This window comes from Centropristis striata, chromosome 20 (genome assembly GCF_030273125.1).
Source record: "Centropristis striata isolate RG_2023a ecotype Rhode Island chromosome 20, C.striata_1.0, whole genome shotgun sequence".
Taxonomy (NCBI): Eukaryota; Metazoa; Chordata; class Actinopteri; order Perciformes; family Serranidae; genus Centropristis; species Centropristis striata.
This window is the reverse complement of record NC_081536.1, coordinates 26,536,615-26,551,701: the sequence shown is the minus strand read 5'-3', so window position 1 is coordinate 26,551,701 and position 15,087 is coordinate 26,536,615. Positions and strand designations below refer to the sequence as shown.

Genomic DNA, 15,087 nt, shown 5'->3' with positions numbered 1-15,087 from the left:
TGTATAATAGAGGATTTTATTTGCTGTGAGTTTTAAATCAGTTGTTTATGTTAATTTGTAAATATGTTAGCTGTGATTTTTAATTCAATAGTGTTCAGTTCAATAAAGATGATGTTAAAGTCACCTGAGTCTTTGATCTCTTAAGTGGTATAACCTGATGTACAAAGCACATTCACCTAATCAGTGTGTCTGACAGAATTTCTTCTAGTACAAGTAAAATGTTACAAATTATACTGTATAATAGCATAATAAATCAGGACAGATAAAGTTACATTTATCAAAATAAATAATGACCCATATTTTACTAGAATTCACTAAAGGCAAAAAAACTCGACATTAGACTTAAAAAAAATGCAAACTATTTTGGCATGATGAAAATGGGAATGACAACAGCTTTTTTTAAGTTTTAATGCCGCTTTAAACTTCCTTACTTGTCATTTCACATTTTTACTGACATCTCTTGTTATTGCACTCCCTCTCTCTGCTGCTGTAAATCCATAGAATTCCCTGCTGTGGTATCCCTGCTATTACACTATTTAATAGTTTATCTAATCTTGTTATATATGTATTTATGTTTAATTCTAATAACACTTAAATATGCTTCTTATTTGTTTATATGCGGCCAATAATAATAATAGAAGTGTGCTTCATGGCTGTCATCAATAAGTGGTGCCATGAATAGTCCCTTCATACCATGAATAGTGTAGATATACTTTCAGTAGCTAGAAATGTGACGTTAGCGCAGCACATGAGACTATAGCGGGCCGCCACAGTAATTAATGGGAAACCCTTAAGTCTCTACTTCAAGAAGTAGGAATGTTGCAAATATCATGATATGCATTTTTTTTACTCCTAAAAAACAAAATATGCGGGTATAATCATGAACGTTACGATATGGCACACCACTACCACTGAGAAGTATTTAAAAAAAAGAATAAACGTTTAAAATACAAAGACCGGCAATACAATGATTTGAAATTAAGATCTCAAAAAAAGTGGTTATACTTTACTTTAATATATTACTATACTATATTATACTATAGACTTCTACACTTTATTTTAGCAGGGACTCTTTACATGCGGCCTCTAGGCTGCATTTGACCTGTTCATTTAATTTCCACACAGGGTAGATAGGTCAGTTGTGATCATAAGATGCACCAATTCAAGGCAACTCTCAAAGAAAGCCACCCTCTGAATTAGAGGGCAGTACCACTAAGCAAGTGAAACAGAGTTAAGCATTCTTTGCATTTGCTGAATCGGCAAAGCCTGCAGCCTCAGTCTAAGGCCCCATAAAAGGGAGCCTTTGGTGTCAGTTGACTCTTCTTCTGCATTAAAAAGAATGATCCCAAGCGGTCTACTATGATGATTCTAGAAAGGTTATTCCAGCAAAAAGAAACACTGTTGCTGCAGTTAAAGCAAGGTGAATATAATAATAATAATAATAATAATAATAATAATAAAACTTAATTTCATGACTGCTTTTTCAATGTAATGGTTTGCTGTTTTGAACACAACTTTAACACTAGTAATAAATGGGTAACACACAAATAATGCAAACAATTTGTGTATTAAAACAGTCATACAGTCATACTGATTGTGCTCTTGTTCAAAGTGAGAACCACATTCACTTTGAACAAGAGCACAGCCCTTCCAATATTATAGGAGAAAAAAAAATTGATTGTGTTCCTTTCTTGGCATTAAAAGTTTCAATCTAAATCCATCTGACAGCTAATGAGAAGTCAAAAGGCTTTAGATCCAATACATAACACATGCATTCCTTACAAGATGGAAACTTCACTCTAATCACAAAGCCCTGTTTGATTACCCTCCCTTTTGGGCCCACACACATACCCACAACCAGGAATGTTATTATGTTATCCAGTTTCAGGCCTGGCTGCCTTCACAGGTTTTGCTACAGCATGTGCCAAATTCAGAGACTTGGGCAGTAACTTAGCAAGGGCACTTTTTATTCAGTCATTATGAAATAAAGTCACTGTCACAAGAACATTGTTAAGACCATGTTGTAGCAACATTGTCCAAGTAAACACCACTTAAATTTCATTTCTACATTTAGAGATTTTTTCTTGGTTTGATCCCTGACCATGGCAGCCTACATGTCGAAGTATCCCTGGGCAAGATACTGGACTTTTGCTCCCGTTGCTGCGTTCATCGGTGTGTGAATGAATTCCCAATGGTGGCAGGTGGCACCGTTTAGGGTAGCCTCGGCCACCAGTATGAATGTGTGTGTGAATGGGTGAATGAGGGTAGTGTGTTGTTTATGTTCCCACACTGGCTTTGGCATCAATTCCATTTAATCGAGCAGCCAACGGGAAACTTAACTTGAGTAACACAATCACTACCCTTCAGCTGGCTAGTGTCCACACTTTGTGTATGTGTGTTTGTGTGTGTTTGTGTGTGTGTGAGCTGCACCTCCAACAGAGAGCAGGCTGAGTGACAGGAGAGGGACAGAAGCAGCACAACTGGTGAAAATGTTATGGCTTATGTAAACAAACACGCATGTAAACAACAATTATCGAGTCCACAAAAAACTATCGTGTCCATTTTATATATCAAACGAAATGACGATATAGTAATTATCGTGACAGGTCTACAAATGGAAATAGTGCATTTAATTGAAAAACTTGTAATAAAGACTTTGTATTTTTTGTATAAAGACTGTGTATTTTACACACTTTGGAAAGTCATCCAGTGGGCCAGATCAGACCCTTTCATAGGTCAATTCTAGCCCTTGGGCCATATGTTTGACACCCCCGATATAGGCAATCTGGCTGTGACGTAGACTTTACTATTGAACTTTTTATCTGTTGTTACATTGCAAACAGAGGTGAGTTGCATAATAGAGCATCTGATGGCTGTTCTTAAACTATAGTACTACTTCCAGGCAATTACAGTTGTGTTGTTCTACAAACCTCATCATCTCTCGCTCCTGGGCCATCAGCCAAAACAACAGTTAAAAGTGACAGTCCAATCAATGCAAAAGTCTCCTCCTGTCTGTGGTAAAAGCATTGAGGCTGAGATTAAAAAAAAATTGTGAACAACAACAGATCTCTACAGCATAATTATGTGAAAAACAAGGGCTGGATACTATGTATGTGTAGAATTTACATGCAAGAAGAACTGATCCTGTTTTACAGAACATATACGGTGGGTTGCAACAGTTTGTTTTCTAATAAACACTCTCTGAATTTCATGCCTGCAGGGCATGTTTTCCGCTGTGTTACACCACCTTTTACTCTAGCAACACTCAACATTCAACTGAGAGCACAAACTGGTAAAATTCTTTCTCACTGTTGCCTGATACACCACTTCAATTTCTCAACAGTCCTGGATCTCCGTTCTCATATTTTGCGCTTCAAAATGCAACACAGATTTTCAATGCAAGACAGATCTGGACTGCAGTTAGGCCAGTCTTGTACCGGCGATCTTTTCCTTTGATGCATTTGCAGAATGTGGCTCGGCCAACACATTCTCATCCCAACTCGTTAGATACCAACGCATTGTCAAGGCCGTGGGCGTGTGATACCGACACACACAGAACATCTATGCTTTGGTTTGTCACTGATAGTGTTTCACTTTAAGCTAGTTACATGCATTGTGTAGGGTTTTACCTGGCTCAAAATTTGGCGGGGAATCCATCATCCTGATCTTGTGTACACACTGCTGTAGCGTGATCATCAGATGACAAGCCATGCCTGACTTTTGCAATACAGCCACATCCTTAACTTCCTGTTAAGATATATTACTTCACTTTGCAACGAGGAGGTATACTGCCTGTTTCCTTTCCTGTTAAGACACAGTTACCTTCCAGGCTTTTATTCTCCTAAACAAGTCATTGTTTTGCAACAAGTACACGTTACTCAAATACCCATTGGTTCTAGAACAACAGATTATTGATTCTGTGCAATAAAGTAGCCCAACAGTTTCTAAAAAACTAGGTCAATCCGGAGATTTCAGTTAACATACAGATCCCGTTCTGGGCTTATATTTTGAAGGGCTGTAAAGATAGAGCACACTTAAGCCCCACCCTCACCAGAGGGGAAAACAATCCCTCTCTCTCCATTAGCCGTGTTTCCACCATAGTCGAATACCCAGAATAGGGCGGGTCTCCCTTGCCGAAACGCCCATAATTTGAAGATGAGAGGTCCCGAGCGGCCGTTTGACCGGACTGGTTGCTAATTGGATAGAACAATAAGCAGGATTCAACGCAACAGCAACACGCGCCATTTCTAAAAGCCGGCAAAGTAGCGAGCAGTCACAAGCAACAAGAAACATAAGCTCCTTTCATTGTGCGGTCCCGAAAATCCTCGCTATATTGCCGGCTCCCAGATCCCAGATCTGTGCTGGCTCTTCGCCTTAGGGCGTTCATAATGACCCTGTGAAGGCAAAGTGATACTCTGCCCTTTCATAGTGCAGTCCGCAGAGCTAATAGGCTAACAGTTAGCTCTGTAGCAGTAAGTGTATGTGCTGCAGCAGTATGTGTTCACTTTGTTTACAACAAGCACCGGACAATCTGTGCACAGTTAGCGATGCTGGTTAATTCACGATCAGCGATGGACACTTTATGTACAGTTAGCCAGCCACTTTGTAGGCACTAGAGATTGACCAATACATTGGCCAGCCGATATATATCAGCCGATATTTGCGTTTTTTACTTGTGTCAGCATCGGCCGATACGTGCGTGATTTCGCCGGTCAATTAGCCCATTTCACTGAGCCAACACCAGGCAAGGCTCAGTGCAACATCTGCCATTCACTGGTGAGCTGCTGCTGATACCGGAAAAAAGAAAAACACATCAAATATGTGGATCATCTGAGGCGCCACCACCTTGAGGCCGATAACAAAATACACATTGTTTGCTATCCAACTGTTATGTTGTTTTGTTAATAAATGTTTCTTTTTTTTGTTTAAATTGAGACTTGCGTAACATTTATTATCATTGTGTCATTTTTATCATGTAAATGGAGGGAGAAAAGGCAAAATCGGCTTCAAGAATCGGCCAAAAAAAATCGGCAGCAATTATCGGGGATCGGTTAAGACCGAGGCTGTCGAAATAATCGATATCGGCATCAACATTAAAAAACCCGTATCGCTCGACCACCAGTAGGCACAGTCTGGTGTGAGCAGTCTGACCATTATGATCTTCTACAATGCAATCCTAGAGAGCATCATCCGATATTAAATTACTACATGGTTTGGCAATTTAACAATTAAGTTGAAAAACAAGATTGACAACATGCACAAAACAGGGATTAAAAAAAACCATAGGAAGGAGAGAATGAGAGTGACAGAGCTTGTATGAACAGGCAGTTAAAAAACAAGCAAAGAAAATCACTTCAGACTCCCAACACCCCCTCTCCCATGAAAACACAAAACCCTGCCAGCAGCAAGAAGACTCTGTGTACTAAAATGTAACTCTAATCACCTAAAATGATCATTTGTGCCAGCCTCCATTAAACTGCTGAATAATGTGCAATAGAGCAATGTGCAATAAATATGTGATCACGTTATCACTTGGTGCGACCGAGCAATATGCAACAACCACACCAACACTTTAGCACTTTAATTCACAAACTATTGAGCACTGTGTTTTCAACAACATCCTTTTTCTTTTGTTTTTTCCTTTTGTGATGTACTACACCATATCAATGCTTCTCAGGTTCTTGTCAATAAAATTTGATGTTTTTTGTGATGTGTGATGTTTTCTGTGATGTTTTTAATGAAGCAACAATGCTCCGTGCCCAAGCCAAATTTCCCTTCTGGGACAATAAAGTGTAACATAACCAAACCTAGCAGTGTAAAAAGTTTAAAATATTTGAATGTTCAGTTCCAAACGAATAAATTCAATTTCAAATTACAATTCAAAATCAGTTTTTCAACGCAATGATTCAAATTGAACAATGCAAATTTAAAGTATGTGATTCAAATTCAGTTTTTTATGCAATTATTCAAGTTAAACAATTTAAATTCAAATATAAATAATTTAAATTAAGTTTCTGGTGGCACATATTTCAGGGCATACGCTGGACGCACTGGATATGATTGAGGCTCTGGAAGAAGCTTGTATGTGGGCCTGGAGTTTGGACTGTTTGGTCTATTAGTTCCAAGGATTAGCATGAACTTTGATCCATGACCAGGAATTGTTTTGGATAGGCAGCTATTGATCTGGCATGTCAATAGATCCGTCTCTATGACGACTCCATCTTCTGATGAAGACACTGTAATATGGTGGACAGCTCCAGAAAAAGCTAGTAAATTGGCCATAATTATTTTATTTTTTTTAAACGGCAAATTTAATTGTACCTAAAATCCATCCAAAATATATAGCTGTGGATTTTTTCTTCATTCCTTTGGTTGTATCATTTATTAAAAGATGAAGCAACTAAGATGTTAATAAAAGTACACTGTAAAAAATGATTTTACGGTGAAAAACTGCTAAACCACGACAGTAAAAGACCGTAAAATGATAAATGGGTTAATTCAGTTTCAGTTAGAATGAGACACAGTGTATGTATATATCAGCCAAAACAGTAGTTTTTACAGTTTTGTTTTTTGAAAAATACATTACTCTACTGTAAAATACACTGTAATATGTATTTAATGTAGGGCCGGGACTCGATTAAAAAAATGTATCTAATTAATTAGAGGCGCACCCAATAGTTGCTCTACAGCCTTATGTAACATATAAAACTATTTTTTTTAAATGTACGTCCAAGCATACTAACAGGCCCGCCTACAGATAGTAGCAACCCAAAATACTGCTGGTTCTGTGGTGATGCAATATTATTAGGGCCGGGACTCGATTAAAAAAATTTATCTAATTAATTAGAGGCTTTGTAATTAATTAATCTAAATTAATCGCATTCGCTGAACTCATGAACGCTAGTTGGTGCTCCAGTATAATCGGTCCACCTGAAACTCATCCAGTGAGAAACGTTCCGCGGTGCAAAAATAAGTGTGATTAAAATGCGTCAATTTTTTTTACGGGTTAATTTTTGTGAAATTAATTAACCTTAATTAACGCCTTAAAGTCCCGGCCCTAGTTTAATGTAATATATATACACAAGCCATCACTGTAACTTTTATGTTTTGTAAAAAAATACTTTTTATCACTGTTAAATGTACTAAACACCATATCTCTAACAAAAAAATACTGTAATATTAAATGGTAAAATCTTTAATTTATGCAGCATTTATAAAGTATTTTCTTGTCAACTATATGGCAGAAGAGCGTTTTGATGGAAAAACTTTTTATTTATAAAAATGGCAATCTTAAACTTGACATCAACGGTGCCAACATCTTTTTACCGCAATATTAAAAAAGTTCTAACGTATCTATTACGGTAAAGTTCTGGCAAGCACAGGTGCTGTTTTTTACTGCAAAAACAACAGGGTTTTTTTTTTACAGTGTAGAGATATGCACAAGCTGTTTTCCAAGCTTCTCTGCTCTCCCCTCTTCAATAAATGCAGCTTCCAGATGCGTAACAAAACAAAATCAGAGAGCTGGAATAATGACTAGGGCAAAGTAAGAACATCACAGATTTGGCTCTGAACATAGTATTCCCCCATAGCTGCAGTTATGACTCTCCATTGGTGCTGTAATGCCTGGATTATCTCCAGTGGGCCACGGTCCCAGCCCTCCCCTCCACAGGACTACCATCTGTGCCACTCAGCAAATCCCAAGGTCCAGTACTCATTCTCTGAGGCTGCTCTTCATTACATCATCTCATCACGCTCACTCTGCATGATTGTGGGTGATCCACACTCACGCACATTTGAAGTTCTTCTGTTTTCAGCAGTACTCTCCCAGACAGCTCAAAGGCAATAAATATGTGCTAAATGTTCATTTAACAGTTCTGATACGGTGTTTAACAAGACATTAGGTCAAAACCTAGTATATGGCTGACTGTGTTTGGACAATGTGACTTTGGTCAACTTCCTGGATCTTGAGCTCTCTAAAGAGTAAACAGCAAAGTCTTCCAGCCTCTCCTGACTCATGCTGTTGTATCAAATGCTTTTTAAGAATTGCTGTGAAGTCAAGGCTCAGGACCGTGTGCACTCTTCGTCTGTTTGTATCAGACATGGACTGGTGCAATTCAAGATTTTACACAGGCTTCATCCAAGTTGAAACTTTCGAGGATGTTCCCTGCTGTAAACCCACTCTGTGATCGATGTGGACAGGCACCCGCCTCATTAGCACATATGTTTTGGACTTGTCCACGCATCGCCACCTATTGGGTTAAGATATTTCAAAGTTTATCTGAGATTTTCCAAAAACATATTAAACCAGACCCAGTTCTTGCGATGTTTGGGGTTGGGTCAGCTGCCATGGAGCTCTCTTTGTCAAACAACCAGAAGAATGTGATTTGTTTTGTGACACTGTTAGTGAGAAGAATAATTCTGCTTAACTGGAAACAAAAAAATCCTCCAGTCTATCAAGCTTTAATGAATAATGAAACATTTGCAGTTAGAAAAAATAAAATTCACCCTGAGGGGTAAGATAGATACCTTTTACACAATATGGCAGCCGTTTATGGACTATTATACTAAATATAACCCCATGAAAAATTAACAAATGTAAATTTTGGAAAACTTGACATCCTCGGAGTTGTATTATTAATATTCAAATCTCTTTTATTTGAAAACCTTATTTTTGTTTTGATATTTGATTTGACTCCACCTAGTTTTTTTGTTGTTGTTGTTGTTGTTTTGTTTTTGTTTTTTGTGGTGTTTTATTGCTTTTATTTTTCTACTATCATTCTGTTCTTTCGTGTTGATTTCAAGCATAAATTAACATGTACCTTCTTTATTTTTGTATGTGAACGAAAGAAAAAAAACACAATAATTTTTTGAAAGAAAAAAAAAAAAAAAAAAAAAAGAATTGCTCTGAAGTCATGGTTATAATTTGAGAGGTTTCCGGTAGTCTTTTATTGGCAAATTTCACATTTGAAGTGTAGAGTGCCTCTGACATTTACAAAAGAAATTATTCAACTTTTTTTAAAAATATATCAATGTTTAGGGAAAACAAGCATAGGCCCTTCACATAGTTCAAGGCACATAATAAATAACTGAGGAAAATGTTTTTTACAAGTCACAATCTGTACAACTCGATTCAAAAATCTAAATTCAATCAAAATGACTTTATTTATCCCCAAGGGAAAATTCAGTTAGTCTGGTAACTCTGGAAGAATGAGACAGCCTGATGGCTGTAGGAACTCAGCTGAATAATTTATCTGTTGAGCAATTATTAGTTTCTTTGGTCTGTAAAATATAAACCAAATGGTTATGATTATATCGCAGATGCTGTTATTATTACTGTGCTGTATCATTAGGTCGGCTGTAGCATCCATAGGGACTTGGCTTAGGGACTGATGGATGGAGTCGTTGAAATCCACCACAGACCAGGAACTGGGGAAAGCCCTCCTGGGCACTGCTGATGTGCCTTTGAGCAAGGCAACAAAAGCGCCTCCCACATCACAACAATAATGCGTTTCTACAGAGAGAAAAATACATTTCCCCAAGAAAGATTGATAAGTATACCTTCTTCTTCCTTCTAAACCAAATATCTGGACATTAAACAAGTTGTGGGATGCTTTATGCTTTTCACTGTTCTGAAGTTTGATGGATCAAAACAAGAAATGTTGCAGATTAATCTGCAGAGAAAACAAATGCTAATCGCAGCTCTCATTCAGTTAACAATCACAGAAGAAAGAAAAGCTGGAAGCTGGAACCAGAGAATGACTTAATATGGTTCATTTTCTGTCAGTTGATTATTAATTTGAGTGATCTAATGTAACTCGGAGCCGTTTTTACTCAATAAGTCTTGTCTATGTAACACATGCTTAAGTACAAGATGCCTCATGTTTGTGTCACTCTACTTAGTGGAATCTAAGCAATGTCACCACCAGTATGTGCATCTCCACTAGCTGAGTGCTGCTGAGCTTCATCTGTTGCTACTTTATTTACTTGGTGAGTAACTGCACTGAAACAACGACCTGAAAACACAAGTTTCTGTTCAGTCTTGCCTTTTCTTTCATTATGACTCTCTACTTCCCTACTTCTCTATTCTTGTTTCTTCCATTTCTAATATCTGTTAAAATGTGACTGTCCAGACGCAGAAATGTGGTGTGGTGCGTTTACTGGTGTGTAAAAGAAAAGGCTAAATGCAGAAGTTGAATTTCCCCATTGTGGGACTAATAAGCGAATGTTAATCTCAATCTAAAAACAGTTCTGTGTTTCAAAGCATTTGTTCAGGGTAGAAAGTCATAAAAAAAAAAAGAAAGATGGCAATATCACAATCTGACAGTGTTTTAGCGGAACTTATAGCCAAGCTGTGGAATTTAATCTTGAGAACAAACACTATATGACGAAAGAAAAATCTTAAATCAAGGACTGTTAAGTAGCTTCTTTCCACAGCTTTCAACTGTATCTCACAGTCTTCATGCTCTACAGTATATGTCACAGTTCAACATCAATGTTCTTAACAGGAAAATGGGTCAATAATCTTCTTGCCTGAAGACATTTCTTACTTGCCCCAATACAAACGGATTTATTTATTAGCGGTTATCAAATAACAATAAAGAATAAAGTTTACAGTCATGTTGGCAAACTGTGCAATACATAGTTGGAGATTGGCCCACATCCTGTAACACCATCCAACCATACCAACCAAACCATATCACGTTTTGGCCGGGAAAGTCCCATATTTTAACCTTCTTTCCCGCCGTCCTCCCGTATTAGTAGTTTCCCGTAAATACAAAAAATAATCCCAGAACAAAATCTGCTATCTATAACAGACATGTTCTTTTTAGGCCACTAGCAGTAGCCTACTACAGGTCAGTTGTCGCGAGGTCAGTGTGTGACGTCAGATGAAGTAACAACCATAGACTGTATAAATAATGGACGTGGAGCGTCTCCAGTGGCACCCCTGGTAGAGCCCAAATAGAGGCTCAGTCCATGTGGGCAGGTGGCCCGGGTTCGAATCCCGCTCAGAGCACTTTCCCTCCGTCTTTCCCTTTCACTCTGAATATCTCTCTATCAATAAAGCTATAAAAAGACCAAAAAATATAGTTTAAAAAATCATAAATAAATAATGGACTTAGTCACTGTGATGTCACCCATAGGGTTCTGACAAACTGATTAATCCAGGTGTGTCTGATTATTGTTGTTGTGACTACTGAGGTCAGGTTTGTCCAATAATGGCAGACAGGAAACAAAGGAGCTGGCTGAAGTTCAGGAAGTAGTGCAGCTGTGTATGAAGCCAGTTGTAGTTTATAATGGTTGACAAGCTTTCTTTTAGCTTTAAGCTTTCTTGTACACCTGACATAAAATGTAAAAGATACTGGCGCCGGGAAATTTCCCTTATTTTCAAATCCAAAACTTGACAGGTATGCATCCAACTAAACTCATGTTTACAGGATCATTTAAATGCTTGTCCATACTTCAGCTCAGAAACTTTTGTGCCACTTGTTTCTTGCAAGTGGCGAGTGTCCAATTCTGTCTTGCAAGAGATAAGAGGGAAAATGAGAAGGAAGAGAGATCACTCACTCTCCAGCTACGTCCATCATTAGCTCTGTCTTGTCTGGGTCAAGAATGAACTTCCAATTGCAACATTTACGCTGCCGTGGACACAAAGTCCATAAAAAAATAAAAAAAGTTTCCATGACAACTGAGCACACTTGTGAGCAGAGCAAGATTTTTGTATTACAGTCTCCAAGAACAGTAATCATTGGACCTTGTGATGACACGGTTTTGTCAAGAAAGAATCCATAACCCAGGTCATTATCCTCATAAATGAGAACTAATTTCAAGTGAATCTAAGGACACAGTTGAAGGACCATTACGCAATATGCTATGTGTCCCAACTGCATACTAATTATACATTTTCACTGATTGGTCACAGTTGAAATTGTACAAAGTAAAAAAGAAAAAAAAATAGATTAAAAAAAAGAAAATTCTTGAAAGTTCCTGCATCTAGACCGAAACAATTTAAAAGGGAAACAAAGGAGCTATTCACTGCTCGATAAAAAGGAAGTGAGGAAAGCAGAGCTTCAGCTCCGGTGACGTCAGAAAAACCTGATTTTTCCTTGTTTTTTGTCTTTTGCATTTAACAGTAGGCAAAAGTTTTCAAATGTTATTTCTTGAAGTCGAACTACCGTGGTTCTAAAAATTCGATCTGTTCTCTCTGGGTTAACTACCAGTGGAGGAAAGAGTGAAGTGAGTCATGAATTTCTGCAATCTCATTTTTGAAAAATATAAGCACTTGAAGCATACTGTAGCAATGAAAACACTTTTACCTATTTGTTTCAGAGGGATGCACCTCCAATACTGACCTCTAGCTCTTTTTCCTCATTCTATCAGAGGTAGAAATGCCATTACTTTATTCATATATTATTGTAACTACCAGCAGCATGGTTTAAGAGTTAACAGTAGTTACCTTTTTTTTGATTGCCTTTAATCCACATCAAGTACTGGATTTAGGGACATTGGGAATCCATTTCGACCCCTTGAATCTTCTCTACAACAAAGAGTTCATTTTCTGTTGTATGCCAACATATTAGGGCTGGGCGAAATAATATTAAGAAATGCTCATAATGACCTATTAGTAATGTTGGTAGGCTAATTTAGACTTAGTAGGCTGTTTCATCTTCATTGTAAGGCTCAAAATAAGGTTTGTGGCTCCATTCCAACATGTTTTCTGTCTTTTTGGGCAACAATGGCTCTTCTGTTAGTAAACGCTGCCGACCCCTGCTGTAGTTGACGAGTTAAAGATGACGAGTGTTTGCTTGAACCTACCTGATCTTGTAGTTGGGTAAGGTGTGTTTCTTCTTGATGACCCGTTTCAGCTGGTTGACTATGATGGAGGTGAGCTGAGGCAGCGGCCTTCCTTCAAACTGGGACTTCACCTCAAAGTCCACCAGCGGGTCCTCCAGGAAGGAGAAGGACCAATGGGAGAAGGGCATGCGCGTGAACTGCAGCCTCAGCCTCCCCACCACGCGCCTCATCTTAACGAACAGGTAAGCAGACTTCCCAAACACCAGCTCGACGTCGATGGCCAGGTGAAACCCGCCGCTGTACTCGATGTCCACCTCAAAGTTGAGCTCCTCGGGCATGCCGTCCTCGTTCAGGTGCACCGGCTTCATAAGTTTGGCCGTTTTAAACACGGGGAGAGAATTACCCAGGGAGATGTCCCTGAGACTGAGTCCCTCCAGGAGCCGGCCGGCTGTCTTGGTCTGCAGCAGCTCCTCAAACTCCACCTTGATCTTTTTGGTGAGCCAGTGTCTAACGACAGGGGTGTCTCGGAGCTCTCTGAACAGGAACAAAAATATAGCATTGAGGAAATTGCACGTTTCAGATTTGGCTGCATCAACGCTGTCGTTTTGTGAAGGCGGTGGCGGCTGTTGTTTGGGGCTGCCGCTGGTGACAGCCGCTTCCTGCTGCCTGTTTGAGACGGCCTCTGGCTGTTTGCATGCACCAGATGCTGTGCTGTCCTGCTGCTGCTGCTGCTGCTGCTGGCCTGCTTCGGCATGTTGGGTATTAAAGTAATCCTTCAATGCGTTATCAGGCACTACTTTGACATACTGCACTGTCCTGCCTATGGGCTCCGGGCTTCTCCGGTATATTAGCAAAAACTGTAATATCAACGTAACGACTGCCCCGGAGAACGCGGAAATCAATATTAAGTAAATCATTTTGAGCAGCTGCCGTCTCCAACACAAACTGTTTTCATAATCCAACGTTTAGCCGCGTTAACAAAGCAAGTTCCACCTGGTCGCTCTTAAAGCTGCCATATCATCTGCTTCTTTACTGAGCTTCAGGCTCGTCACCTGATTGGACAAACGGATTGCGTCGCTGTGCGTAATGACGAAGGAAGAATGGGTTTCTTTTGATGCGTTCACGGAAAGTCGGATTGACCAACTGTTGACGAGGAAAACCTGTTTAAATTGACCTTATCCGCCAGGATATGTCGTCAGTTATTTACAACTTGACAGTCGAAAGTGTGAGTCCACAAGCAACTAATACTGAAAGCAAACTCGAACTCGCTATTTTAATGTTAAAATACAGTATGTCGCTATTAGTTATTCAATTTTACCAAGAAACCTTCAATATCTAACCAAACTTGTTATTGTGCAGAACCAATGTATGACATATAAACAAGACACATTGGTAATCAGAATGACATACAAACATAATTAGAACAACAAACATCCAGTAAGTTGTTTTACACTTACTACAATTATGTACATATTTTTCAAATAAAAATAAAAACAATATTTTCCTTGTAGACATCCTTTGAAGTAAAGGCCTCACGAATCAACATTCCTGAAGGGCTTCTTCACTGGCAGTGGAGTGTATTTATCTGTTTGGGTGTATCCTCTATCTAAATAAACCTGTGTCACCAGACACCCTGTTTGAGCAAAGCAACACCTCTGATCGATCAGTGATCAGGAGACACTTACCACTATGGGGAATATTTTACAGCCTGAGCAGTAGTCAACTCAAAGGAAAATTACACTTTTTCAACCTGAATTTTAAAGTCAATATGTGATTAATAAATAAGCATAACAATATAATTACCATCACTCCTGTAGAGAAAGTTTTACAGTGAGGCAGGTTTCGGTGGCAGTCACATGCACATATTTCTTAAGGGATGAGCAAATATTAAAAGAGGAACCTCTTTTAGGAATAAGGCTATTCATGTCATTCTTTATACTCTATATCCTTTGCTTCTGCCCGCTTTTACACTGTATAACAGTGGTTCTCAAATGGGGGTACGTGAAGGCCCTCCAGGGGGTACGTGAGATTTTAAAATATACATTTAAAAAGTAGCATCCATGCAAAAATCTTTAAAAATGATTATTTAATAAATATTTTAGGAAAATATAAGTATAAGTTCATAAAATGAATTTTATATTCAGTAGGCTATTCAATTTAATTATCCTAAAAACCCAGAGTGTCCCCCATACCAGGATGGTTGGACCCAACCTGTCATATGACACCTGGCATCACCTGTCAATCACTTGAAAACTCAAAGATGGAGTCGTGGTTGAAGCGTAGCAGTTATAGTTT

At 38.7% G+C, this 15,087-nt stretch overlaps 1 protein-coding gene across 1 annotated transcript in view; it reads right to left on the bottom strand.

Moving 5' to 3' along the window:
• pdzd8 (PDZ domain containing 8) overlaps positions 1-13,830 on the bottom strand; it is a 47,923-nt gene extending 34,093 nt beyond the window's left edge. The window contains exon 1 of the mRNA XM_059359166.1: positions 12,814-13,830. Coding sequence (XP_059215149.1) covers positions 12,814-13,709 — 896 coding nt within the window. The 5' untranslated portion in view covers positions 13,710-13,830. The remainder of the gene's footprint in view (positions 1-12,813) is intronic.
• Positions 13,831-15,087: the final 1,257 nt, after the last annotated feature.